General features: G+C 38.8%; 2 protein-coding genes across 5 annotated transcripts in view; one reads left to right on the forward strand and one right to left on the reverse strand.

The window, feature by feature from the left end:
- SKIC3 (SKI3 subunit of superkiller complex) overlaps nucleotides 1-2,505 on the reverse strand; it is a 144,218-nt gene extending 141,713 nt beyond the window's left edge. Inside the window, exon 1 of one of the 3 annotated variants that reach the window (XM_059888830.1) lies at nucleotides 2,400-2,505. In XM_059888830.1, coding sequence (XP_059744813.1) covers nucleotides 2,400-2,500 — 101 coding nt within the window. In that variant the 5' untranslated portion in view covers nucleotides 2,501-2,505. The remainder of the gene's footprint in view (nucleotides 1-2,399) is intronic. The other 2 variants (XM_059888829.1, XM_059888831.1) reach the window with 2 other exon arrangements.
- Nucleotides 1-16,262, forward strand: part of ARSK (arylsulfatase family member K) — a 54,860-nt gene extending 38,598 nt beyond the window's left edge. Inside the window, exons 5-9 of one of the 2 annotated variants that reach the window (XM_024994365.2) lie at nucleotides 189-360; nucleotides 3,841-4,065; nucleotides 13,599-13,823; nucleotides 13,918-13,958; nucleotides 15,950-16,020. In XM_024994365.2, the coding sequence (XP_024850133.1) occupies nucleotides 189-360; nucleotides 3,841-4,065; nucleotides 13,599-13,823; nucleotides 13,918-13,943 (648 nt within the window). In that variant the 3' untranslated portion in view covers nucleotides 13,944-13,958; nucleotides 15,950-16,020. 2 annotated transcript variants of the gene reach the window in all.
- The last annotated feature ends 8,705 nt before the right edge of the window (nucleotides 16,263-24,967 follow it).

A 24,967-nucleotide genomic window follows, 5' to 3' on the forward strand; every position in this document is an offset into this window, starting at 1 on the left:
TGATGTACTGATATTTGTTGTTAGTGGGAATATTAAAAATCTGTTCCTAATTTAGGCATTTGATTTGCTGTTTTCTTTACATAATTCATAACCATTCTTTTCTGCTAACCTAATTAAAGAAACGTCTGGTGTAGCTTACATTCTAGTTGGAAGGAAGGATTATTACAACTTGTTTTCTCCCCCTTTAGGTGTCGTATGATGCCATCAAAATCCCAAAGTGGTCACCTCTGTCAGAAATGCACCCGGTAGATTATTACTCTTCATATACCAAAAACTGCACCGGGAAGTTTACAGAAAAGGAAATTAAGAATATTAGAGCATTTTATTATGCTATGTGTGCTGAGACAGATGCTATGCTTGGTAAGTAGTACAATTAAAATGCAATTAGATGAGGAAAAAGTATAATATTTTCCCAACAAACTGTGATCATGCTGGTTAGTGACCTGTATGAATATCCTCAGATAATTTCTTACAACAGTTGCTGAGATACTTCAGACTTAGAATTATAAGATTCCTGATACCTATAAAAATTGGGTAATTTGTATTATTAATAGAATAAAAGTCTTTTCTATTTAATTATTCATAAATTCACAGATGCTTAGATTTGTTCATATATTTTTAAAAGATCATAAAAAATTATAATCTGCTGGAAACAAGACATATTCCTGAATTAAGGCAACTTCAGTTCTAGGAGATGAAACAGATTAGACATAGAATCTGGTGAGTTCTCCCAGGCTTGTAATAATTGCAAATCTTGTGAGTTCTCCCAGACTTGTAATAATTGCAAAATACATCCATTCTTCCTTGGCCAGTGAGAGCAAGACTTAAACTGAAATCCGTTTCCCCGTGTACATTATGGTCCAGAATTATATTCAATTTCCTTCCCTAACTCAGCTCAAAACCAAACCTGCCTCCATGAGATAACCATCAAGATAATGTTTTACTTGTCCACTTATAGACTTATGGCAATTTCCCATTCAGATGTGGAAAAACCCTGTTTTAAAATATCTCCATTTTAGGACAAATTATTTTTATAAAACCATATCATTTATTTTGCTGCACTTTGGAGTGGAGAATTATAATTAGTGAAGTGTGGGTAGCACTTCTTCTGAACAAAGTAAACCTTGGGAATGAACAAATAAATGGCTATTTCTTAAAAAGCAAAAATAGAAAGTATAAAAAAGAAAGCCAAAAAAGCCCTATAGATAAACTATAATAAAGCAAGTATAATATGTTTTAAAAGTCCTAAGAACTTTCCAAGTACTCAATCTTAAATACAAATAAGATTTTAAATGAATTTCTTCAATCATAAATCCATACAGTTACTGAAATGTACTTTAATATTTTCTATTATTAATGAATATTCACTCATTTGCACACTGGAAATCACTTTTGAAAGTTTGCAGCTATCCATTCATCCAGATCAACAAAAATGAAATATTATATGTACATAAAATATTGCTGCAGGCAGTGTGGGAATACCTCTTTAAGTCTCTTAAGAGAAAAAAGATGCAACAGTTCACTTCATGTTACAAAATTCATGGACTATATTGTGTCTCTTTGTTACACCTATACTAGTCTGGTCCCTGAATAGTATTCATTACCATTCACATTGCGCTTCCCAGGTGGCACTAGTGGCAAAGAACACGCCTGCCAATGCAGGAGACACAAGAGACATGGGTTCAGTCCCTGGGTTGGGAGGATCTCCTGGAGGAGGGCATGGCAACCCATTCCAGTACTCTTGCCTGGAGAATTCCATGGACAGAGGCGCCTGGCGGGCTGCAGTCCATGGGGTTGCAAAGAGTGGACACAACTGAAGTGACTTAGCATGTACTGTTCACATTACTTTGGGCACTGGTAGTACTAAGCTGAATATTATTAAGAAATTAAAAGCACTCTTACCCCACCTCAGGCTTTTATATTTGCTGCTCCTTCTGCCTGGGATTGGAGAAGGAAATGGCAACCTACTTTAGTATTCTTGCCTGGAAAATTCCATGGACAGAGGAGCCTGGTGGGCTATAATCCATGAGGTTGCAGAGTCGGCCATGACTGAGCATCTGAGCACTGCCTGGGATGCCCTTCCCTTTGCTTTTTTACATGGCTGGCTTTTTTTTTTTTTTTTTTTGGCCCCACAAAACTGTTGGCAGGATCTTAGTTTCCTGACCAGAGACTGAACCCAGGCCCCTGGCAGTGGAAGTGTGGAGTCCTAAGGACTGGATCACCAGGGAGTTCCTTAAGTATTCTCAATTTTTAGCTGTCAGCCCAGATATTACCTTCTCGGGGCTATCCTATCTTCCCAGCCACTCTAAATTAGTATAACAGCTCCATCATCTTACTTACTCTATCCCATATCATCTTGTTTGTTTACATCATAATCTTTAATGATTTTGTCTACTCACTTCTTTACTGTCCATTTCCCTTGAAGAATGTGGACTTCATGAGGGGAGAGACATTCCTTCTCATTCATCATTGCATCCGAGGTGCCCAGTTTTGCATCCATGGTGCCTGGCACATAGGTAAAAAGGCAGTAAACATTTATGGAATGAGTATAAACATCAGCAGTTATAACATGGTGGTGTAACTACAGCCGTATACAAGTTATAGGGTCCTGGGGACAGAGGACTTCATTCTACCTGGAGGAACAGGGAATGCTTCACCAGGGAGGTGATGCTTGAGCTGAGTCATAAAGGAAGAATGGGGATTTGCCATGTAGCGTGGACGAAAGGGCATCCAACACGGAAGGCAGAGAGTGTATACAAAGGCAAGGAAGTACAAGCTGATTATTATTCATTCAGGGAGTTGTCAGTCATTCAGGATTGTGAAAAGTAAAGGCTTAAGGGGCAGCTAGCTGAAGGTGCTAAACTTATACAAGAGTGAGACAGTGGGAAGCTACGGAAAAGTTTTAAGCTGGGATGACATGATCAGATATTTTAGAAAGATTATGAAGGGGAAAAATGAGTGGAGGCAAGCAAACCAATTAGGAAGCAAGTACAGTTGTCCAGTTGAAAGATTCTGATGGTCTGCACCCCATAAATAACTCCTCAGAGACTGGGTCTCAGATCCAACTGGACCTCAGAATTGCCTATGGTTTTTTTGTTTTTTGTTTTGTTTTGTTTTTTTTTTAAATAATACAGACCCCTGCAGGCCAGATTCAGGAGCTGCCAAAATAGAAATGATGCTTCTCTCTAGACTTGTGTCTTACTGTGTTCTCTTAATTAAAATGAGGAAGTTTCATGTCCCTTAGAGACAGGACTGGTCAGAGGAATTTTAGTATCCAAGAATTGCCAAATCACATTCATATATCGTCTGTACTTCTTCCAGCCTTTTTTTTAAAGGTGGGATTTCTGTAAGACTCAGCCGGCTTCATGGGCATGATCTAGTCATGGGGAATTTGAGAGAAAGGGTATCAGGAGGAGGAGTTCTGACCCCTTTTATCTCCTCCCATTGGGCAGCAGTTGTGGGTGGATGGTGACACCAATCCTTTCCTGAGACATGCACAGTGCAGATACCCACTCATGCCTTTCTTTTCTCATTCAAGTCCCTGGAGGTAATGTTTTCCCCTACTCCCTGACAGAAACACAGAAAGCAAGCCAGGATGACCTCCAAATAAAGGAACTTATCCTTAGGTACTGCATTTTCTCCTTGCTCTCTCTAGTCCATTCACTGAGAAGCAGATACATGAAATCTGGCATAAGTTATTTATTGAAAAACAGTAGATAACATTCAGATGTTAAAAAACATCCTGACAAATTCTTAGAGGGTAGAATCATTATGAGCTTATTATGATAGAAAAAAAGTGAGCTAAAAGCTAATTAAGATTTACTTCTATATATATTGCAGGTGAAATCATTTTGGCTCTGCGCCAGTTAGGTCTTCTCCAGAAGACTATCGTCATATACACCTCAGACCATGGGGAGCTGGCCATGGAACACCGACAGTTTTATAAGATGAGTATGTACGAAGCTAGCTCCCATGTCCCACTCTTGATCATGGGGCCGGGAATTCAGGCCAACCTACAAGTATCAAGTGTGGTTTCTCTTGTGGATATTTACCCTACTATGCTCGGTAAGTAATGCCATTCTGTGAATATTTATTTGTAATAATGCTGGGAAATGAATAAACAAGATAGGTTAGGGGCCCCTGCTGACTTGTTCATAACTTTGAGCAACTGATTTAACTGTGAGTCAAATCTGTATCTGAAAAATGAGGATAATATTCCTCAGGTTCCTTTGGCCTTCACTTCCTCTAGTCCTTCTTGCTCCAAAAGATTCACAACCAGGATATGACAATAAAGTAAGCCAATAAGATTTCATTTCTATAACTTTATAGATATGATTTGTGTATCATTTGATTCTCTACCATCCCCTACCTAAAATGTAAGCATTTCCCTTCTGGATTATTCCATCCACTTTGAAACTACTAATTTTTTACAATGTTACATGTCCCTTAATGTTGATGCTCTGTGCATATTTCTCCTCAGAACCTTTAGATTGTTCTGTATGACTTATTTTACTAGCTTCTCAATGTCTATAAGCATAACCATAGGTCTCGAACAGCAACATTTGGATGTGGGTATTGAGCAATTTTTGTTAAACATACTAGAATAAAGCCATCATAAATTTAGAAGAAGTTATATAGAACTGTTAGCTTCTAATTTAGCTGCTAAGTTGCTTCAGTCATGTCCAACTCTGTGTGACCCCATAGACGGCAGCCCACCAGGCTCCCCTGTCCCTAGGATTCTCCAGGCAGGAATATTAGAGTGGGTTGCCATTTCCTTCTCCAATGCATGAAAGCGAAAAGTGAAAGTGAAGTCGTTCAGTCGTGTCCGACTCGTAGCGACTCCATGGACTGCAGCCTACCAGGCTCCTCTGTCCATGGGATTTTCCAGGCAAGAGTACTGGAGTGGGGTGCCATTGCCTTCTCCGATTAGGGGCCCTTAAATTCAGTAACATCAAATACCCTGGTCTAAGGCACCATCAATTGCAAAAAGTACCATCAATTTATAAATAGATTTTGGTGAAAGAAAAATGTGCATAGCATAAGATATATGTGTTTAATATGTATAAATTAAAATGTGAAACAAACATCTGGAAATTAAATAAGAAAAATCTTATTATCTCCTTTTTTTTTCTGCTACAAAGTCTTCACCTTTATTTAATTAAAGACTGTTACGGGGTCTTAAATTTCTTTACTGTGCATTTAAATCAGTGCCGGGAATTCCCTGGTGTCCAGTGGTTAGGATTCTGCACTCCCTGTCACTGCCAAGGTCCCAGGTTGAATCCTCAGCTGGGGAACTAAAATCCCACAAGCCTCACGATCAAATTAAAAAAAAAAAAATCAGTGCCCTTCTTTTCTCTTTCACATCACTTGCGTATTTGACCACACTTCTTTGTTGTTCTTTTGCCTGGTGTGTATTTTTAATCTCTTCAGTTTCTTACTCATCATTTTCTGGTTCCCTTTTGTCCCAAAGCAATTATCACACAGTCATATCTTTGCCACTTTCTGGCTCCATCAATTTCCGGGCAATACCTATTACTTTTCCTCACTTCCGTTTTTCATCCAAAAATGTGTGTGTGTGATTATGTATATTTGAAGTGTCTCCCTTATTATCGTCTTTGTAGCTGTATGAAGATGTAGCTATGTGAATGATTCTTTACAGTGGCATTTCCTTAGTTTCCTCCCCTAGTTTTTTCTCATATGGAACTTTCCCCACCCAAATTTGCTGAACTTTTACCCTTGTTCTGCTTTCTTGAGGTACAGTGATCAGAACTGCAAAAGACTGTTAAAGGCTGGGATGATTCTTTCTGTTTTCCCTCCATGTATTTCATAGTGATATTTGGCATTTTGTCTTTTTTGACTTAGCAGCTAAATAGTCCAGTATCTGTAGGAAGCCGTCTGTGATGAGTTCTCATCTCTTTCTAGTCATTCTATCACTTTATGTGTTAGTTAATTAATAGGCACTGTTTAAATCATTTTTATTTGAATATTGTTTTATATTTGCCTATAATGCAAATTTTCTCTACAAGTCTGATACACCATTATCACTACTTGCCAGCCTCATAAAAGTTAAAAATCATCTGCAAACTGGAAGATTTCACAATGTATGTATCTTAACAGTTTATTTAAGAAAATACTAAATAAAGTTGTTTGGAATGAGGGAATTGTCTTTTATCCACCTACGGGGACACCTTCCTATCCCTGCCTATTTTATGTTACATGACAATGAGCATTTCTTTAGCCAAACAAAACATTCCCAGAAACCCCTTTGCATTTCTTCCATACCCTTCTGGAAATTATGATAAGTTCCCTGAAATTGTAGATTTTTTTCTATAATTGGTCAGTTATTACAGTTTTAAAAAAAACTCATAGGTCTGCATAGGTTTTTGTTGTTTTTAACTTTGGAGTTTGTTAATAGACTCCTTCTGAGTCACATTCCCAGCAGAATATATTGTATTAACAGCATTTACATCGTGTGTTGATCAGACCTGCCCAACTCAAGTAAGTAAAGCCAAAGATCAGTGTCTCTCCAGTTTTAAACAGAAAATTAACATCTTCAAGGCTTAATGTGTTTCATAACGAATATTTTTATTATGAAAAGGGAAAAAATTACAGTTATAAGGTTGGCGGAGGAGAATGAAGAGAATATCTAGGCATGAAACTTTATATAAAACACTGAAGCATCCTATTAACCAGATGTTAATCAGAGATAAGGTAGAAACAGAAAGATGCAAGGGGGAGCCTTAGGGGACTTCCTAGAGGTCCACTGGTTAAGACTCTGTGCTTCCACTGCAGGGGGTGAAGGTTTGATCCCTGGTCCGGGAATTAAGATCCCACACGTGCCACACATCAAGGCCAAAAAATAAAAAACCAAGAACCTTTGCTGGAGCTGGGAAACAACATGTAACATTATTTATCTAAAATTAACCTTTTTATAAGTGATAAAAGGTTAATATTAATAGAACTCTCACAAGTCTATGAAAAAGAGACATACCCTATAAGCAAATTGACCAGAATATATAAATAAGCAATTCACAATAGAAGACATATAAATGGCCAATATATTTTTAGAGCTTCAAACTCAGTAGTCAGAAAAATATTAAAACAAGAAGACACCATTTTTCTTTCACACATAGAGTTTGCAAAGATTCTTTTAAAAAGCAGAAAAGCTCATATTGGAAATATGCCTTCTCATGTTCTGCTGCTGGGAGTATAAACTGGCACAGATTTCCTGGAGGCAAATGTGGCATTATGTTCCAAATTACTTAGAAATATGCATATATTTTGACCTAGAAGATTCCAATTTTAGGAATTAACCTATTCAGTTCAGCTCAGTTGCTCAGTAGTATCTGACTCTTTGAGACCCCATGAACCACAGCACGCCAGGCCTCCCTGTCCATCACCAACTCCCGGAGTTTACCCAAACTCATGTCCATTGAGTCAGTGATGCCATCCAGTTATCTCATCCTCTGTCATCCCCTTCTCCTCCTGCCTTCGATCTTTCCCACCATCAAGGTCTTTTCCAATGAGTCAGTTCTTCACATCAGGTGGCCAATGTATTGGAATTTCAGCTTCAGCATCAGTCCTTCCAATGAATATTCAGGACTGATTTCCTTTAGGATGGACTGGTTGGATCCCCTTGCAGTCCAAGAGACTCTCAAGAGTCTTCTCCAACACCACAGTTCAAAAACATCAATTCTTTGGTGCTCAGCTTTCTTTGTGGTCCAACTCTCACATCCAAACATGACTACTGGAAAAACCATGGCTTTGACTAGACAGACCTTTGTTGGCAAAGTAATGTTTCTGCTTTTTAATATGCTGTCTAGGTTGGTCATAACTTTTCTTCCAAGGAGCAAATGTCTTTTAATTTCATGGCTGCAGTCACCACCTGCAGTGATTTTGGAGCCCAAAAATATAAAGTCTCTTACTGTTTCCACTGTTTCCCCATCTATGTGCCATGAAGTGATGGGACCAGATGCCATGATCTTAGTTTTCTGAATGTTGATTTTTAAGCCAACTTTTTCACTTTCCTCTTTCATTTTCATCAAGAGTCTTTTTAGTTCTTCTTTGCTTTCTGCCATAAGGGTGGTGTCACCTACATATCTGAGGTTATTGATATTTCTTCTGGCAACCTTGACTCTAGCTTGTGCTTCATCCAGTCCAGCATTTCTCATGATGTACTCTGCATATAAGTTAAATAAGCAGGGTGACAATATACAGCCTTGACATACTCCTTTCCTGATTTGGAACCAGACTGTTGTTCCATGTCCAAATTAACTTATAGATGCACACAAAGATTTATCTCCATGGATAATATTACATTACATTAAAGAATTAGAAACAGTATGAATATCTAGTAGTGATGAACTGGGTAAAAAATAGTCAATTTTATTTTAAAAAGTGAAATGATAAATGACAATGGCCCCCTTGTATTATTGAAAAGAAAACTGTAGGCTTTTAAAGTATATAAATAATTTTTTGTTTTGGTGTGGTTTGTTGGTTATTGAGATAAAGTATCTACCTAATTTATTGTCCAAATCAGCACATTTTTTTAGAGTAAAAGAATACTATTAACAATTAAACCAGGATTAGCATAAACTGAATCTGTTGCCTTGTTTAAACAGCCTTTCCAGTCAACAAGGCAAAGATAATTCTGATGGTCTGGGTTTAATCTGATGTTTAATTCAGCCTTTTAAAATGAAAGTACTTAGAGTTTAAAGCTACTTTTAGTAGTGATTAATAACTCTAAATTTAGACCTGTGAGACAGTGTATTCTATCTAAGCTTAATAAACATACAGATTTTGATAAAGTGTCTATAAAGAGTTTTTAAAGATATTTTGGAAGAGTGATTATTTTCTATGAAATGATGTTTGATGATAAAGTAGGAAGAGTTCTTTTAGTCTAAGTATCATTGTAGGCCCTATCCCATTGTCATTTTCTAGGACTGGCAGAAAAGTGCCATCTCTCTGAACAGGAATTCTTTATACTGTAATAAAGTTAATATCATTAATTCAGAGATTATGCTTTAAAAAGTACTCCCCAACCTGTGATAAACCATAATGGAAAGGAGTATGAAAAAGAATGTGTATATATAGTATTAGAGAATCACTTTGCTATACAGCAGAAATTAACACAACATTATAAGTCAGCTATACTTCAATAAAATAGTTTTTTAAAATAATTACTCCCCAAAATATTTTCTTCTCAAATAATCTAATATCAGCATCCTTTAGCTCAGTTAGAAATAATATCATTTTTAAATTAAAATTGTCTTGACATTCTCTTTTAAACTTATTTTCATGTGAATTTTTTTCATTTAATAGTTGGCCTTTTTTTAAATACCTGCCTTCTTTTCACATAAAGGATAAATTCGGGATATGTTTAAACTGTGAAAATGTAATTGTATAAAAATGCAGTTGTGTTTAAAAGAATGCTTCAATACTAATGATTTAAATTGCAAAATCTTCCTTGTTACAGGATCATAGTGGAGGTTTGGGAGGGTCATTTTACATAGATTATTTTGTTTTTAATTGGCTGAAAAATACTGTAAAGTTGAATAACTACAGTAGATCCAGGCTTGTGGAGCAGTATTGAAGACTCCAGAGATCCTAGAGTCAGACTGCCTAAATTCAAATACCTCCTTCAGCATTTACCAACTGTATACCCTTGAGAAAGAAACTTAACATGTCTGGTCTTCAGTTTTCTTATCAATAAAATGGAAATAACAGTGACTGTTCCATAGCCTAGAACAATGACTGGAAAATGGTAAATGGTTAAATGTGAGATATTATTAACATTAATATTTTTATATTATTTAATATTTTTTGTTTTTTAATATTTTTATATTAATGTCACTAAGCTGTGTCTGACTCTTTGTGACCCCATGGGCTGCAGCCCGCCAGGCTCCTCTGTCTATGGGATTCTCCAGGTGAGAATACTGGAGTGAGTTTGCCATTTCCTCCTCCAGGGGATCTTCCTGACCCAGGGGTCGAACCCACATCTCCTGCATCACCATGCAGTAGTTACCATCTAAACCATGACATGATTCTGTTCAAAATCATTTAGAGTAAAATCCAGAATCTTTGATTAGACCTGTGAGTCCAGCGTGATTTCTTCCTCCCCCAACTCATCTCAAACAACTCGACCGTCACGTACTCTGCTCCAGCCATGCCGGACTCCTTAGTGTTTGGGGAGCAGATGGAATGAAGCAGCTTCCTGCCTCAGTGTTTACAAGTGCTGTTCCCTGGGTGAATGCCCTTCCTCTCCACTTCCAGAGATCTGCTGGGCTCTCCGCAGCCCTTTCTCCTCATCAGAGAGGCCTCCCCTGACCATCCTGTATAACACGGCGCGCACACACATTCCTGCCATCACTCTCTAGCCCTTGTATCCTGCTTTATTTTTCTTCGTTGCACTGATTACCACCTAGCAGATTTATCTGTCTCCCCACATTAGAATGTAAGCTCTTAGAGTCTGAGAGAGCTTACCTGTCTTGTCCACTGTTGTTTCCCTACATCTGGAATAGCAACTAGCCTGTTAGATGAATGGGAAAAAAAAAAAAAAATATATATATATATATATATATATATATATATATACTTAAATGGATTCTTATCCCAGCTTAACACAAATAAACAAAGAGCATTATTTAAATTTTCTTTAGTCTAACAAGTTTCTTTAGTAAATTAGGCTAAGATTAGACCTGAAATAAGGCATTTCTAAGTATAAAGTTGACTAAGATGCTAAATACAGGAAACTCCCCAGTCATGGGTGTATACCAGTTGGCCCCTGCTTTCCAGCCGTCTCCAAAGCCCTCCTCTCCCTTCCTCTGCCTCCCAGTGGTGCCTGCTGACGGCTGGCACACTGACCAGCCTGACCCAGCCTGTTCCCGGGCCACTTTCTTCTTACAGTGAAAGTGAGGTCACTCAGTCGTGTCCGACTCTTTGTGACCCCATGGACAGTAGCCCCCCAGGCTCCTCCGTCCATGGGATTTTCCAGGCAAGAATCCTGGAGTGGGGTGCCGTTTCCTTCTCCCCTTCTTACAGTAACCCTTACAGGAAGTGGCCTACTGTCTTGCAGCTCAGTTAGTTTCATCTTGGGCCATCCTGTTAGTTTTTAAATTATTATTATTTTTTAATGATTTAGTTAAGTTTGGCCTCACTGGGTCTTCGTTGCTGTGCAGGGCCTTCTCTGGTTGCGGCGAGCAGGGGCTACTCTCTAATTGCAGTGAGCACGTGGGTTTCTCATTGCCTTGGCTTCTCTTGTTGCGGGGAACAGACTCTAGAATTCGGGCTTAGTAGTTGTGGCACAGGGGCTCAGTTGCCACGTGGCACATGGAATCTTCCCCTACCCGGGAAGCAATGCAGATCCCCTGGTTGGCAGACAGATTTTTAACCGTGGGACCTCCGGGGAAGTCCTGGGCTATCTTTTCTCTTGTGCATCTTGTGCATTTTCTCTCTTTAACATCTTTGCTCTTTCTTCTTCTTTTGTTATTAACCAGTTATCTCAAATATTTCTCTTCCTTTCTTTACTTGTCATTCTTTCTCAAAAAAGTCCCTGATGATGGATGGTTGGCAGAAGATTAGGACTTGTAATATGCCCCTTCCAAGGAAATGGAAGATACAGTTTTTTTAATTAAGTTATAGTGGCTCAGACGGTAAAGCGTCTGTCTACAATGCGGGAGACCCGGGTTCGAGCCCTGGGTTGGGAAGATCCCCTGGGAGAAGGAAATGGCAGCCCACTACAGTATTCTTGCCTGGAAAATCCCATGTACTGCAGAGCTTGGTAGGCTACCGTCCATGGGGTCGCAAAGAGTCGGACACAACTGAGCGACTTCACTTTCATATGTAAAACAAGTCCCTTTAGAAGATTTATATTAGAGGCCTTTGTCTACTTCCTTATTCTCTTTTAATTAATCTGTTTCCTCACATACCTTTATGTGTGGGCTCAGTTGTGGCCAACTCTTTGCAACCCCATGGACTGTGGCCCACCAGGCTCCTCTGTCCATGGAATTTTCCACCCAAGAATACTGGATTGGCTTGCCATTTCCCTCTCCAGGAGATTTTCCCAACCCAGGGATCAAACCTGGGTCTCCTGCATTGACAGGTGAATTCCTTACCACTGAGCCATCTGGGAAGCTTGCTTAAATATGTACAGTCAAGCTAAAATAATTTTATTATTCAATTTTGTTTAATTTCTAGCATTGCAGATATATTACTTTCTATTTTTCATTGGAAATTATTTCTAAATTAATGTTTCTAAAAACATGGAACATTGAAACCAGAGAAACTGTGGGGGAGGCAACTGCAGATTCCTTTTGGAACTACCCCAAGTCCCCAGTCATAATTAACAGTATTTTTTTTTTTTTCTCATGGCTTGCAAGATCTTAGTTTTCCTTCCAGGGATTGAACCTGGGTACATGGCAATGAAATCACAAGAGTCCTAACCACTGGACTGCCAGTGAATTCCCTATTTTTCTATAGGAAAAAGATAGCTTGAATTCCAAGCAAATGGAAAATCCCATGGATGGAGGAGCCTGCAAGGCTGCAGTCCGTGGTGTCGCTGAGGGTTGGACACAACTGAGCGACTTCACTTTCACTTTTCACTTTCATGCATTGGAGAAGGAAATGGCAACCCACTCCAGTGTTCTTGCCTGGAGAATCCCAGGGACAGTGGAGCCTGGTGGGCTGTCGTCTGTGGGGTCGCACAGAGTCGGACACAACTGAAGTGACTCAGCAGCAGCAGCAGCAGCCTCTTTTTTAAGTTAGACATTTCTTATGCTTTGTTTTTTGTATCTATATTTGATACGGAAAAAATAGATTATTTTTCTCTAAATCAGTATGATCCAGGATTTCCCAACATATGTTCTGCAAAATATTAGTCCCTCAAGATGCTACTTAGGAATAAACAGAAATTCTGTCATCAGATAACTTTGGGATACATGGCACACTATATACCTTGAAGATTTATGATACATATCAGCAATAAATTTACATCTACAAAAAAATTATATATTTAATTTTAACCATTGTTGGCAAACATATGTAACTACTAGACTCCTTTCTCATATACATTTTGTTAATATTCTGTGGAACAAATCTGAGAGATACCTGTGATCTCTTAATCATTCAGAAATGAAGGACTTATGATATTAACTAATATTTATTGAGGGTTTCCTATGTGTCAGGCACTATTCTCAGAATTTTACGTAAGTTATCAGATTTAAACCTAAAATAGATCTGTGAAATACAGGCACTATTATTATTTCCCTTTTACAGATGAAGAAACTGAGGTTCAAATGGTTAACAACATGCCCAAAGTCACAAGGCTGGGAAGTAAGCATTTGAGTCTAGGCAATTTACAAAATCTATATATAATCTCTAGTCTCTGTGACCTTTAATGATGTCATTTATCAATGTTCAACGAATGAAAGAATGACTTATTTTAAAATCCTGTGTTATTTTGTGACTTCCCTGGCAGCCCAGTGGTTAAGACTCCATGACTCCAATGCAGGGGGCACAGGTTCCACCCCCTGGTCAGGGATCATCCCGCATGCTACGGGATGCAATTTAAAAAAAAAAAAAGTCTTATTTTTGTCATGTAGATATTGCTGGAATTCCTCTGCCTCAGAACCTGAGCGGATACTCTCTGCTGCCATCATCGTCAGAAATGTTTAAGAATGAACAAAAATTTAAAAACCTACACCCACCATGGATTCTGAGTGAATTCCATGGATGCAATGTAAATGCTTCCACCTACATGCTTCGAACTAACCAATGGAAGTATATAGCCTACTCTGATGGTGCTTCAGTATTGCCTCAACTCTTCGGTAAGTTTGCTGATATTATTTTTTAGGTAGAGATTATTTTTAATGAGTTGACCTATACAGTATTTGCTCAAGGGAGCCAATAATCTTTTTTCAGATGGTTGGATGGCATCACCGACTTGATGGACATGAATTTGAGTAAGCTCCGGGAGTTGGTGATGGGCAGGGAAGTCTGGCGTGCTGCAGTCCATGGGGTCTCAAAGAGTCTGACTTGACTGAGCAACTGAACCAAATCTTTGTTAAAGTAAATAAATACCTGCAGTTTCTCACACTGGGTCAATTTACAAAATGTTGCCCTGGAGAGAAGCCGCTTCTTTGAAAATCAGCATCTGAATTCCAAAGCAAGTGCCCTAAGGCTTTTGATTTGGGTCTCAAGACTGACTCGGCTGTATTCTCTGATCAAGGTGTCTTCTGATATTCATGGTTGTCTTCCCCAGTCAGTAGTCAGCGCCCTCTCATTGTACCTCAGATTTAGTTGTTCTGGAAGATTAACTCCTATCTTATGGAGGCTGACATCCTACATTTATTATTTAACATTCCCCTCAGCCCTGCAAGATGATGTGCTGTGTGCTCAGTCGCTTCAATTGTGTCTGACTCTTTGCAACCCATGCACCGTAGCCCGCCAGGCTCATCTGTCCAGGGGATTTTCCCGACAAGAATACTGCAGTGGGTTACCATGACCTCTTCTGGGGGATCTTCCCGACCCAGGAATTGAACCTGCATCTCCTGCATCGCAGATGGATTCTTTACCTGCTGAGCCATTGGGGAATCCCCTCCAAGATGATATTATCATCCTTATTTTATAGAGAAGACTAGGGTTCAGATACCTATGCAAAGTCTCATAGCTAAGAAGTGGAAAAGCTTGGGATTTCAACCCACATCTGACTCCAAAATTTATGCTCCTTCTCCCCTACAAAAACGTGGTAGAATCACTATTCTGAATTTGTTTTCAAGCAGCATTATTAGATTTATGGTTTTACTTATTCTTTGACACCTTTTTGCACATAAAATGTGCTAAAGCTATTTTTAATATTCCTTTCTCCCTAAGTTTTTTCCCAGTTATAAATGCCAAAATTATTAATTCAAAATAATTCTTTATAGGCTGAATTGATCGACCCGTCCTTAACTCTAAAAGGAGGAGATTCTTGGCTTCAAAAATGTACTTAGGTTTTCATTCTGTTGAGTAATGGGCATCTCTTGTTCATTCATTGTTTATGTTCTGCAAAAAGCAGATGTGACTGAAAAGAATCAGTGAGGGAGCCTGCCTTTCCTATATTCTCTAGGGTTTATTCACTGGCTTCCCTTTCTCAGAGAGGTGCCATCTGAAATCACCCAGCAAAATCATGCGTGTCATCAGCAATCTTCTGGCTAATGCACTCAAATAAGCCTGGAGGGATTTTTCCCTCACTGTGCACTCATTGTTCATTTACTGTCTCAGGCAAATTGTCATAAGAGCTTCAATTTGCTATTTTTCCAACTAGGTTGGCATTCTAGTTATATCCTCTGTCTTCCTACATTGTAGGTCAAAGGAGTGTTTATGTTATCTGAAATGTTTATCATTATTTTCTCAACGGTAGTGATTGAGAGTTCTTATTTCCATGCCTATTTGCTCAAATAGTATCACTGAATGTAATTTTCAAAAATCCAAGCACGGGTTGCAAATGTATTTAAAAGCAAACAGAAAACCTAGGAGTAAGGGAAGTTGCAAGAAAATGACTTGGCTATATAAAGAATTCTACAGCTAGAACATTTGGGCCTGTTGAAATGTAACAATATAAGCATTAATATATATATTTTTTGCACGTCAAAGTAAGCAAAGTATCAAAAACAGAAAGCACTGAGGCTAAGCCAGCCTACTAGTTTGACTGTTTCTGCCATCTAAGAATAGATAAAGGGGAAAATGTGATAGAAGGATAATGATAAGAAGGAAGAGACCTACATTTAGAAAGGTGTTTAACTCTTGGTATATTAAGTTTCCATTTATACCACCCTTCAGCTTACTACACTAAGAAGAACTGAAAAGAAAAATAAACTATACTGCATTATCCGTTACAGAGTAATGACATTCTAAAAAATGTTTTTTAAGCAGGTAACTGTTTTGACAGTTATTCAATTTTTTTTTCTTTCAGATCTTTCTTCAGATCCAGATGAATTAACAAATATTGCTGCAAAGTTTCCAGAAGTTACTTCTTCGTTGGATCAGAAGCTTCGTTCCATTATTAACTACCCTAAGGTTTCTGCTTCTGTCCACCAGTACAATAAAGAGCAGTTTATCAAGTGGAAACAAAGTATAGGGCAAAACTATTCAAATGTCATAGCAAACCTTAGGTGGCACCAGGACTGGCTGAAAAAACCAAAGAAGTATGAAAATGCCATCGATCAGTGGCTTAAATCCCACTCTGATGCAAAAACAATTTGAAAAAAAAAAAAAAGAATGTTTTAGAGCTATATAGAAATATGTTATAAAATCATGATTCATTATGCATTTTAAATGTCAGTTTTAATAATTACTGATTTTAAATTAAAGAATGTACTCTTTTAAAATAAGATACCAATCATTATAAAATAATATATTTTCAAAATGATTACTTCTACTGCTGCTGCTAACTCGCTTCAGTCGTGTCCAACTCTGTGCGACCCCATAGATGGCAGCCCACCAGGCTCCCCTGTCCCTGGGATTCTCCAGGCAAGAACACTGGAGTGGGTTGCCATTTCCTTCTCCAAGGCATGAAAGTGAAAAGTGAAAGTGAAGTCGCTCAGTTGCGTCCAACTCTTAGCGACCCCATGGACTGCAGCCCACCAGGCTCCTCCGTCCATGGAATTTTCCAGGCAAGAGTACTGGAGTGGGGTGCCAAATGATTACTATCAAGACCTTATTCTTAGCAACTTCTAACAACTTAATGGGAGTATTAAAAGGATGGAAACAAATATTAGAACATAAAGTTGTGTTCCTCTGAATATTATGGAATATAGAATATTGTAACAATTATTAAAATTATTGCTTATGAACCATAAAATAGTTACTTTTGAGTATCTGATGGTGTCTGATGAGTTATTTTTATCTGATTGGACATAGGTCATTTGAATGTATTTGATGGGAGAATTTGGAGTATTTTATGGGACACAGACCATGGATATGGCTGATTTTATTTTTTTAAATAGGCAAAATATATGCACAAGGTATAAATTTCAAAAAGGTACTAAAGGGTTAACAATGAGTGTGAAGCCTCTTTTCTTTTCCAATCCCTCAACCATCCAGTTCCCCTTTTTGGAGACAACTGCTGTAACAACCTTCCTATGTATCCTTTGAGAGACAGCACTCCTCCACCCCCAACAAATGGCAGCATACCATGCAAAATGTTCCACAGCTTGCTCTCTTTTTCTTCACTTTAACAAAGACACCTAGAAGTGAAATCGCTGGGGCAAGACTGTATCTAGCAAAATCACTCTAGACACTACTATATTATCCCTACAAGCATTATATCAATTTATACTCCTACTAGAAACATGTGTCCTCACATTTATTGCCAATTGGGCAGATAGAAGATATCTTATTGTTATTTTCCTCACTATGTGTAAAGTAGATCATATTTTCATATGTTTAATAGCCATTGGAATTTTCTTTACTATGACCTTTTCTATTTCTATACTTTGCCTAGTTTCTGTTGGGTATTTGTCTTTTTTATTACATACTTTAGATATTAGCTCTCTGTCTGTTAGAGAAGCTGCAAATATCTTTTTCCTTTTCATAATTTGTATTTTGACTAGTGCCCTAGTGTTTGTTGACATGTAGAAATTGGTATTTTCATGCAGTCCGATTTATGAATCCTTGCTTTTATGGCTTTGGGATTTTGTGTCATATTTAGACTGGCTTTTCCTACCTATCTTCATTTAGAGTTTTATTTTTCACTCTTAGGTTTTTAACCCATAGGAATGTATTACATATTAGAGATCTAACTTTAGCTTGTGTTTTTTAAGATGACCACCCAATTGACCTCTTACTGAGAAAAGTAATATTTATTCCATCAGTTAGAAAATGCCACTTTGCTATATAACAACTTTTATTGAATAAATGATCTTTTCGTCTATTGATCTGAAATGACATTTTTATTATATACAAGTCACACTGACATTTGGGTCCTTTCAAAACATTTCTTACTTTGCAGTGGACCGTTCTATTTTGTTTATAAGTGGGGTAGGCAATATCTGGTAGGACTGTTTCCTGTGAATCAGTTTTCTTTTTCAGAATTGTCCGGGCTATTCTTACTTATTTATTTTTCTCATATAAATCTAGAATCAACCTGTCTAGTTCCAAAAATGAAAATCTTGGTAGTCTTTTTATGATATCATATTAAGTGTATAGCCTAAATTAGAACTGAATTTTTTATGATATTCAGTTATTCTAAAGAATATAGTATACTTTCCCCTTTAAGATTTCTTTATATCACTCAATAGTATTCTAAGTTTTCTTCATGTAATCAGTTTCTTCATAGACATTTTTAGAAAGTAAGGACCTTTAAAAAATGCCACCTAGGCCTCATCCCTGTGCTTCCCAGGTGGCACTACTAGTAGAGAACCTGCCTGCCAACGCAGGAGACATAAGAGACATGGGTTCAATCCCTGGGTTGGGAAGTTCCCCTGGAGAAGGATGTGGCAACCCACTCCAGTATTCTTGCATGGAGAATCCCATGGACAGAGGAACCTGGCTGGCTATAGTCCATGGGGCCGCAAAGAGTCAGACATGACTGAAACGGCTTCACTCAGACCCCATCCCACAGCAGTGGGATTAGAATTCCAGGATGGCACCTGGGTGGTTTTGTTCTTGCTGCTGTTTTGTCTGTTAAGCCGCCCAGCAGATGACCCTAATGTGTAGCCAGAGGTGACTTTATTCCTAGCTATTTTATCATTTGATGGTATTTTATCATCTGTGATATTTTAAATAGATGCTTCTAACCAGTTATTTATATATGCAAACTCTATGTCTATATATTTACTTTATGCCAACAATACAATATATTTTTGTACCAGTAGTTTTCCAGTTGGTATCGTATATTCTTCAGGTAAAAAGTCTATCTGCAAATAACAATTTTACCTAATTTCTTTTTATTTTTAACCTAACTTCCCTTTTCAAACTGTCTTAGAAGTTTTCTTCATGAGCCAGTTCATCTCCTTTGTTTATTGTTCTTCAGTGAATTTGTATGAGCTTATCTTTGCATTTATGTATGAATTTCTCAGAAATAAATTTCACTTCAGATGTATTCTGAAGTAAAACTATTAAGAGAAAGATTTCAGTACTAGATTATTGAGGTTAAAATTAAAATATACAAATTTACCTCCTATCTCCTAATGGAACCTAAGGGATATAAAAATATCTAACGTGTAGTATATATGTTATTATAGGGAAAAATAAAGCAATAATAGTAGAAATGTGATTCTGAAAACATGGGCATATAAAGATAAATATAATCCACCTCATTCTATTCAAACCCTTTAAGATGCATTCACTGTTAGAATTTACCAAGCATCTACAATGTTATAATCATATTCAATACAGCTTCTCTGGTGGCTCAGTTGGTAAAGAATCTGCTTTCAATGCAGGAAACTGCCTGCAATGTAGGAGACCCAAGTTCGACCCCTGGGTTGGGAAGATCCCAGAGAAGAAAATGGCAACCACTCCAGTATTCTTGCCTGAGAAATCCCACGCACAGAGGGACCTGATGAACTACATGGGGTCACAAGGGTCAGACACAACTTAGTGACTAAACCACCACCAACATAGGATCATAATTAGGTAAAATTATGTTTTAGGACTGTATCTAATCCAAAATGGTATCTTACCAACCAAGAAAGCAAAAAAAGAAAAAGAAAAACTTGCAAAACCAAGACAAATCATCTAGTGCCAGAGTCTGAGAGGACCTGACACTCATCAATAGCTGGATTGAGGACAATCTTCGGGCTTCATCTTTTACTGCTACCACCCTCTTCTGGTTCACCACCATCTGTTGTTTTGGAGTTTTGCAATAGCCTCCTAGGAGGTCTCCCTGAGCCTGCCCTTGGCTTTCCTCAGTCTCTTCTCAACATAGCAGTCAGAGTGATTCTGTTAAGATAGAGCAGATCACACTGATGGATACTCAAACCTTCCACTGGTTTCTCACTTTGTAAAGACCTGTTTACTGGGGAAAAAAAAAAAAGCACAGCCTAGAAGTTGAGAATTATATTTTATTGGCAGACTTGCTGAGGACCTAAGCCCAGCAAGCAGCCTCTCAGATAGCTCTGAAGGAGAGACTGCCCCAAAGAGATAAGGGAAGAGCCAGGTTATATAGGAGTTTTTGCAACAAAAAAGCAGGCAGTAGGAACATGTTAATTAGAGAAAAACAACATTCTAAGTTAATAAATTTAGCACTTGTCTATGTACTGTTGTTGTTGTTCAGTTGCTCAGTCGTGTCCAACTCTGCAACCCCACTGATTACAGCACACCAGGCTTCCCTGTCTGTCACTATCTCCCAGAGGTTGCTCAAACTCATGTCCATTGAATCGGTGATGCCATCCAACCATATCATCCTCTGTCACCCCCTTCTCCTCCTGCCCTCAGTCTTTCCCAGCATCAAGGACTTTTCAAATGAGTCAATTATTCATATCAAGTGGCCAAAGTATTGGAGCTTCAGTTTCAGCATCAGTCCTTCCAACGAATATTCAGAGTGGATGTCCTTTAGGATGGACTGGTTTGATCTCCTTGCAGTCCCAGGGACTCTCAAGAGTCTTCTCCAGCATCACAATTCGAAAGCATCACTTCTTTGGCACTCAGCCTTCTTTATGGTCCAACTCTCACATCTGTACATGACTACTGGAAAAACCATAGCTTTGACTATATGGACCTTTGTCTACTTTTTAAAATGCTATCTAGGTTTGTCATAACTTTTCTTCTAAGGAGCAAGCATCTTTTAATTTCATGGGTGCAGTCACTATCCCCAATGATTTTGGAGCCCAAGAAAATAAAGTCTGTCACTGTTTCTTTTTCCTCATCCATTGGCCTTGAAGTGATGGAACCAGATACCATGATCTTCATTTTTTGAATGCTGAGTTTTAAACCAGCTTTTTCACTCTCCTCTTTCACATTCATCAAGAGGCTCTTTTAATTTCTCTTTGTTTTCTGCCACTAGAGTGGTATCATCTGCATATCTGAGGTTGTTAATATTTCTCCTGGCAACCTTGATTCTAGCTTGTGCATCAACCAGCCCAGCATTTCACATGGTGTACTCCGCATATAAGTAAATAAGGAGGGTGACAATATACAGCCTTGACACACTCCTTTCCCAATTTTGAACCAGTTTGTTGTTTCATGTTTGATTCTAACCATTGCTTCTTGACCTGCATACAGGTTTCTCAGGAGACAGGTGAGGTGGCCTATGTATGGGGAGATGCAAGAACCTGGGCTTAATGACATCATTCCTTTGATACGTACTTGAACTATCTAGGGCCCGTATCCTATTTTTCTAGATCCTGAATACCTTCAGGATGCACAGGGAGTGGGGGCAACTGTGGTGGCTGATGGCTTGATGGTCATAACATCCTTTGTTTATTGATAACGTCAGGTGACATTCTGGGTCACAAGCTCAAGTCATTACAGTGGCCTCAGTTCAGTTCAGTCGCTCAGTCACGTCCGACTCTTTGCAACCCCATGGACTGCAGCACGCCAGGCCTCCCTGTCCATCACCAACTCCCGGAGTTTACTCAAACTCTTGTCCATTGAGTCAGTGATGCCATCCAACCATCTCATCCTCTGTTGTCCCCTTCTCCTCCCACCCTCAATCTTTCCCAGCATCAGGGTCTTTTCAAATGAGTCAGCTCTTCGCATCAGGTGGCCAAAGTATTGGAGTTTCAGCTTCAGCATCAGTCCTTCCAGTGAATATTCAGGACTGATCTCCTTTAGGATGGACTGGTTGGCTACAGAGCCCTAAGTGATCTGGCCTCTCGCTGTACCTGTGCTCCCGCACTCCACTTTGCTCACTCTGCTCCAGCCCCACTGGCCTCCCTGTCCTTTCCCAGGCATGTCAGACAAGCATGAACTCAAGCCCTTTGTGTCTGTCAACTCTCTTGGCCTAGAATGCAGTTCTTCTCTCAGATGTCAAAAGGGCTCACTTTGTTATCTCCTCCAGGTCATTGCTAAAATGTTAACCTCATCACGAGGGCTTACCTGCTTTATTGTTCTGCATATAAACCATTACCCTCCAGCTTAGTGTATGTTTTGCAGACCATTTGTTGACTCTGTCTCCCACCCCTCCTACCCCACTAGAATGGAGGCTCTGCACAGGAATGGCCTTTGGTCCTTTTTTGTTTCCTAAAGTACCCCAAGGACCTTACATGTAGTAGAAATTCAGTAAATATTTGTTCAATTGATATGCTAGGAATTTGAGTTTTTCGGATATTACATTGTATTAGAAAACCAACTCATTTGTCCATGGCCGGGCAAGGGGTGAAAAGGAGTAGACGGCTCAAAAAAGCTGAGCCTTCTAGAAAAAGTAAATTCTGGCAAAAGCCTGCAGAGGAGAGTTTGACGAAGGAACTCTACCCCTCTTTATTTTTCCTTTTTCTATGAAAAAGGCAGATACTAAGTATTTTACGCTTTGTGAGCCATATGGATCTCTTTCACAACTGCTCAATCCTGCCGTAGCAGCATGAAAGCAGACAATACGTGAACAAATGAGCCTGGCTATATTCCAGTGAAGCCTTGTTTACAAAAACACAGGATCTGACCTGTGGGCTACAGATTGCTAACTGCTAGTCTAGATCAAGGATTCACAGCTTGCTGCAATTTGCATGTTTAAAAACTATTAATGCCTGGCTCCCACCTCCAATTGTTGAGATTTTTTAAAGCTCTCCAGGTGATTCTAATGTGCAGCAAAATGCAAGAACCATGGGTCTGGAACCTTGTTATCCGAACTATGGTCTTGGACCAGAAGCATCCACATCAATTGGAAGCTTTATATGTTTTTATTTCTCTTTGTAAAAAGGAAAAAAAAAAAAAAAGTAGATCTGTATTCTTTCTACTGTTTGTGGTTTTCCATTTCATAAAACCCAGGGGATCTTACTAAAAACTACTATAATTGATGAGATCTGTTAAATAGCTGAGGTGAGATTTGTTAAACAAATACAAAAATCAATACCTATCTGTAAGAATGTCATCTGTAAGAACAATCACTAGATAAAAATGGAAATTAGGAAAAATATTCCACTCACAATATGACATTCTACAAAACAGTTTAAAGTTTAACAGGAGGCATGAACCTAGATGAAAAAAGTTATAAAGTTCTATTAAGTTTACAAACAAGATATAGATACGGAATGACAGCATGTTCTGGGATGCTGCTGCTGCTGCTAAGTCGCTTCAGGATAGCAGGATCTAACACTAAAATGCTCTTTTCCAGAATTAATGCATACATTTCACACAATACAGCTTTTAATCCCAATAAGGTTTTTCTTTCATTGGACTAAATGATCTTAAGGTTTTCAAGGAACATTGAATGTCTGAAGTATCTAATAAATTATTGAGAGAGAATATTGAGATCGGACAATCCTTGCTGCTGCTGCTGCTGCTAAGTCGCTTCAGTCGTGTCCAACTCTGTGCGATCCCATAGATGGCAGCCCACCAGGCTCCCCGTCCCTGGGATTCTCCAGGCAAGAACACTGGAGTGGGTTGCCATTTCCTTCTCCAAGGCATGAAAGCGAAAAGTGAAAGTGAAGTCGCTCAGTCATGTCCGATTCTTATCGACCCCATGGACTGCAGCCCACCAGGCTCCTCCGTCCATGGGATTTTCCAGGCAAGAGTACTGGAGTGGGGTGCCATTGCCTTCTCCACGGACAATCCTTACTGGCTATTAAAGCATACTGTAAATCACTGAATCAAACTAGAATTTGGTGATGAGGGGCCATGAGCAAAAAGGAGAGATAATTACAAAGTAGGTGAAAGAAGCTCAATGTGGAAAACAGATTGATCCCTTCTACACTGGTTAGATTGTCTGCGTTTGTGTGTGTGATGCTTACAATTATATGCATTAAACTCTCAGTAAAGAGACTCTCAAGATTCTTCTCCAACACCACAGTTCAAAAGCATCAATTCTTTGGTGCTCAGCTTTCTTTGTGGTCCAACTCTCACATCCATACATGACTACAGGAAAAACCATAGCTTTGACTAGATGGACCTTTGTTGGCAAAGTAATGTCCCTGCTTTTTACTATGCTGTCTAGGTGTCACTACTTCTGAGAGAAGGGTAAGAAACATGGAGAGAGAAACCCCCCATCCCGCCCCGCATGGCCATGGTGTGCTGAAAGGTAGGGGTGAAGCAGGAACACTGAGAAAAAACTTCGAGCGTTCCAGACCTCTCACTAAAGCAGAACAGCCCCAGGATGGAGGGGTCTGAGGTCTGTAGTAGAATAACGATAACTTCAGCAACATCAAAACCCAAACTTAGCTCAGCTACTGCCTACATTTAGTCAACCCCCACCCTAAGCCTGACGGCTGAAGAGGCATGCCCATTGGAGTAAATACTATTTACCTCCGTAACTTATGTCTGGCATGTGTTCAAACTGACATGGCAAAGAAGCAACAAAAAACCCATTCTGAAGACATAGTCAGAACCAGACTGAGAGATGGCCCAGAAATTGGATCTATGAGAAAAGTCACTTGAAAATACTATGATTAATCTATTGAAGGGTCTGGAGCAAAATGTGGGTAACATGCATGAACAGATAGGGAATTTCAGCATCGAAGTGGAAACTTTTTTTTTTTTTTTAAAGGAATAAAATTGATTTACCAGGAATGAAAAACATGCTATCATGGATGAAGAAGTCCTTCAAATAACTTAGCAACCACCCAAACACAAAACAAAAAATTAGTAAACTTGAAAAAAAGAATTAGTAAACTTAAATACAGGCCAAAAGAAATTGTTCAGAATAAATTTCTGAATTTCATAGGGTAACAAACTCCTCTGAGGAGACATGGGATAGGAAAAAAAGAAAAGAATGGAAAAAAAAGAAAGAAAAAATGAGGGAAAATAGAGCAGAGCATCCAAGAACTGTGGGACAATATGAAAAGATATGAGTGCAACTGAAATAACAGAAGGTGAGTAGAGGGAAAATGTCACAAGAAAT

The sequence above is a fragment of the Bos taurus genome, chromosome 7 (genome assembly GCF_002263795.3).
Source record: "Bos taurus isolate L1 Dominette 01449 registration number 42190680 breed Hereford chromosome 7, ARS-UCD2.0, whole genome shotgun sequence".
Classification (NCBI taxonomy): Eukaryota; Metazoa; Chordata; class Mammalia; order Artiodactyla; family Bovidae; genus Bos; species Bos taurus.